The 4,173-nt window shown below is 59.9% G+C and overlaps 1 protein-coding gene across 1 annotated transcript in view; it reads right to left on the bottom strand.

Annotated features, from left to right (window-relative positions):
* Nucleotides 1–254: 254 nt before the first annotated feature.
* Nucleotides 255–4,173, bottom strand: part of TFEB (transcription factor EB) — a 12,072-nt gene continuing 8,153 nt past the window's right edge. Inside the window, 5 exon segments of the mRNA XM_035893742.1 lie at nt 255–2,718; nt 3,061–3,208; nt 3,369–3,444; nt 3,895–3,951; nt 4,149–4,164. Of these exon segments, the coding sequence (XP_035749635.1) occupies nt 2,278–2,718; nt 3,061–3,208; nt 3,369–3,444; nt 3,895–3,951; nt 4,149–4,164 (738 nt within the window). The 3' untranslated portion in view covers nt 255–2,277.

A 4,173-nucleotide genomic window follows, 5' to 3' on the forward strand; every position in this document is an offset into this window, starting at 1 on the left:
CACGCTGCAACTCTCCAGGATGTTGTAAATAAATATATTTTAATGATTCTTCTTCCATTCCAGTTCATTCTTTTATACATTTATTTATAAAACAGTAGTAAAATTTTTTAATCAGAGCACAGTGCATTAAAAAAAGAAAAATAAAACAAACAAAAAAACCCCCGAAAGATTAAAAAAAAAAAATAAGAATCCACAACGGTTTACTCACGGCGGGGGGAGACACCACATCTCGCGCTGAGCAGCGGACGGTCCTCTGCCCGCCGGTGCCAGGAGCGGGGTGCAGAGCGGGCACCCCAGCCAGCCCCGCACATGCCGTGTACCACCAGCGAGGGCCCAGCAGAACCACCTGAGAGCCACGACAATCCCAAGTGCCCAGGGATTTCGTATGCCCGCCCTGAAGCACCTGTGCAGACCCTTTGGTGGCCACAGATCCACAGATCACCCACGTCTATAGGTACCCAGCACGGCGTAGGGGGTGCTGCCACCCTGCCGGGGGGATTATTCTCTTTACAGGCACTAACGGCAGCACATGAAGGACACCAAGGCCTCCCAGGAACATGTGGGGTGAAACAGCCCCAAGCCCACCAGTGCACAGCCCAGTGCCCCTGGCCTGGCACCCCCATGTCCCCTCTGCTCCCTTCCCTGCACCCCTGCAGGGCAGCAGCTCCAGGACACCTCCGACATGTCCTCCCTCTTCCTTTTCCCCTCTCTTCCCCACCTTCTGCACATCCCCACACCCTCACGTCCAACCAGGCACCTCTCCAGGGGGGCACCGGGGCTGTCCCCCACTCCACGATCCCAAATCCAGCCACGATGGAGCAAGGTTGTCCCTTCTTAGCTGGGCGTTCCCCTTGCAGTCCCAATCTCATGGCATCCCCCATCCTTGGTCCAGGACAGGGTGCACCCAGTGACCCCCATCCCCGCACGGGCTCCCGTATATCCAGCCACAGCTCCCACGGCCCAAGGGGGGGTGATGCTGTGCCATGGTGTGGGATCACAAAGGGGTCTCCTTTCCCCAGCCTTCCCTGCACTCCTCTTAGGGCTTTCCACAAGCCCACGCAGTATTTTCCCTGTGGACAGAATCCCCTCCCCTGCCCAGCTCCCTCCCCACCACCAGCCTGGCTGAGAAGGCAGAAGATGGTGCACAGCCCAAAGCAGCCGTCACTGAGCCATCCCGGCTGGGGAACAAGCTGAAGATGCTGGGAAGAGAAATAAACCCCGTGAGCCAAAGGCAGAGAGCGGCGGCTCAGGTTTGGCAATAGCTACAAATCATCCCCTGGTCCCCGGCCAGAGCCTGGACCTCCACACCCAGATGTGGGGCAGGACGTTCGCTTCCAACAAGTATCCCCAAAAAAGAGTGTAAAAACCTTTTATCCTTCCACCTGAAGAGCCACTGCTTGGCATTTCGGGGCAGAGGCACCTCTGCGGGGATGTCTCGCAAGAAGCTGAAGGTCTCCTGGCACCATGCAGCCCTTGTCCAGAGGCCAGTGAGGTTTTGGGGTGGTGGGTGCTGCCAAACCCCAAAGGGACATCCCCCTGCAAGGTGGGGGTCACAGCAGGGGGTTGACCAAGCATCAAACACCCCATCCCAGCCATTTTCAAAGATCTCAATCTCAACCCGAATTCATAGCCTCAGACCCAGCTCACTTGGAAAACACCTTCCATGCCCCATGAATTAACTTGCTCCAACCAAGCACCTCTTCTCCCTCCAGCCCTGTGACCTGGAGAGGCAGCGGGTGCTCCGAACAAGGAGGAACCGTGAAGGATGTGGCACCGTGAGACTTCCACAAGGTTTGGAGGCCACCACAGGGGAAGACACGTTGGATACGTAGGCTCCTGGAGCGGGGTGGCAAGGCGGCAGCAAGCCAGGCAAAAACCTCTGAGCATCGTCCCTCTCCTCTCCTCCCGGGGACTCGAAGGCTCCTGCCCGCTCTGGCTCCGGGCCAGCACCCTGGGGAAGGGGGACAGTCCGGGAGGGTTTCACTGAAAGGCAAAGCAGCCGAGATCACTCTCCCAGGCTGGGGAATCTGCAGTCAGGCCAACGGCGTGGCGAGCCAAGAAGGTCCACTCCAGCTCCTGGCAAAAAAAAGCTTGCGAAAGACACAGCGGTACCCGGCGAGCCTTGATCCGAGACCCCCGTTGCATAGAGAAAAGGTACTCCTACGTAGATTCAAGTGCGCGGCAGGACGGGCTCCTCCTGTGAGAAGAGTGCCCTGTATCTTCACTAACCAAACCTGAAGGTCCAGTCCTTGCCCCCAGCGTCGGAGCAGCTCCTCGTCACAGCATGTCTGCATCCTCCATGCTGAAGCTGCTCCGGCGACTGCTGGCCTTGGAGGCCTCCGGGGACATGGCCGAGAACAAGGGGTCGGAGGCCAGAGGCAGCATGGTGTCCTGCATCAGCATCAAGTCCAGCTCCTTCTTGGATAGAGATGGGAAGGAAGCACTGTGGCCGGGCTCCAGGCTGTCCGGGAAGCCCCGGGAGCCATCATCAAAGCTCAGGCTGTGGGTAAAGTCCAGCTGGTGGTAGGGAGACTGGGGTGGTGGAGGCAGTGCCGGCTGTGGCTGTGACTCGGGGTCCGGAGGTGGCAGCAGTGGCTCCAGTGTCCCCTCATCCCCGCTGGCTTCTTGCTTGACCATCTGCTGAGCCAGCTCGGCCACGTTGACGCCCGAGGGCGAGGAGGTGGGCAGCCCGTGGACACGTGCCTGCATCTCCAGCTCCTGCCAACAGAGCACAGGAGGTCTTTGGTGGGGACGTCACACATGGGGACACAGCACATGGGCATCCAGGGAGGTGGCAGGGACTGAGGGACCACGAAGCTCCCAGGGAAGGAACCCGCAGAAGAGGTGAAGGGTGGAAAATGGTGACCCATGCTAAGCTCAACAACACTCGCTGTGGTGACCTGAGCCTCAGGCGTCTGGTTTGTCTGATGACTTTGTTCCTGGTGACTTGACAGCCTTAAGAGGGAGGAGAGCCCCTGCCCGTCCCCTCGGTGGGGCAGGAGTGAGCTGCTTGTGGGGCTGGAGCAGAGCCGAGGGAGGGAAGAGCACAGGGAAGCTCACCTGGATGCGGAGCAGCAGTTGCTTATTCGTCATCTCCAGACGCCTCGAGTGATTCTCCAGGTCTCGTGACCTCTGCAGGTCCTTCTGCATCCTCTTGATGTAGTCCACGGACGCCTTCAGGATTGTACCTTTGTTCCAGCGCACGTCTCTGCCGTGCAGGATGGAAAAAGAGATTGCCACCCGCATGCCAGCAACATCTCCCCTCACCCCTGCTCCACCACTAAGCATCGCCTGCCACAGGGCCAAGCGTTGAGCAAGCCCACGAGACCCACAGTTACTCCAGCCCCACAGAAACCACTGATACGTACAGGTCGTTGGCCTTGGGGATCAGCATCCCCAACTCTTTGATGCGGTCGTTGATGTTGAACCTTCGCCGTCTCTCAACTGCAGGGTGAGAAGTGAGGGAAGGCGGTGAGGAGCCAGCAAGAGCAGGAGATGCTCGATGTCCCCCAGACCCCACCGACCACGGGGCTGGTCCCAGCTCGCAGGGCTGGGAGCCACCGTCGTGACCTGGCCAGACCCTCCAGAGTCGGGGGGCTCAGGATGAGAAACCCCTGGGGCCAACCCTTGAGCACCTTGCTCCTGCCCATCGCCCCGGCTGCTCTGACCTTCCCCCAGTGCTGATGAGGAGGACAGCAGGGTCTGCTGCACCACAGACATTTTGCAGAGTCAGGAAAGAGGGAGCCATGGCAGGGGGCTGGGGGTATTTCCTGAGGGTGAGATGGGATGGGAAGGGGGACCTGGCTCGGAGAGAGGGGAACAAGGATGGGGAAAGGGCTGTGGGGGTGGAGAGGGAAAGCTGTGCCACCCGTGGGCAGCCAGTGCCAGACTCACTCAGGTTGTGATTGTCTTTCTTCTGGCGCTCTTTTGCCAGGGCTCGGCTCTCGGCATCTGCAACGGAAACCCACAATGTCACCCGGAGGGGACAAGGCCGCATGTCACCCCACGAGCATCCCGGGCTGGCGTCGGAGCACCCCAGCATCCCCCAGAGCCCCCCTCCCCACCTGCAAGGACAGGGCAGCCCCAGCCAGCTTTGACGTTCGCCATTCCCTGCCGGCTCCCCGCCGGCTCCGGGGCCGGGGACGGACCTGTCCGCTCCCTCTTCTGGGGGAG

The sequence above is a fragment of the Egretta garzetta genome, unplaced genomic scaffold (assembly GCF_000687185.1).
Source record: "Egretta garzetta isolate BGI_Z169 unplaced genomic scaffold, ASM68718v1 scaffold105, whole genome shotgun sequence".
NCBI classification, from domain to species: Eukaryota; Metazoa; Chordata; class Aves; order Pelecaniformes; family Ardeidae; genus Egretta; species Egretta garzetta.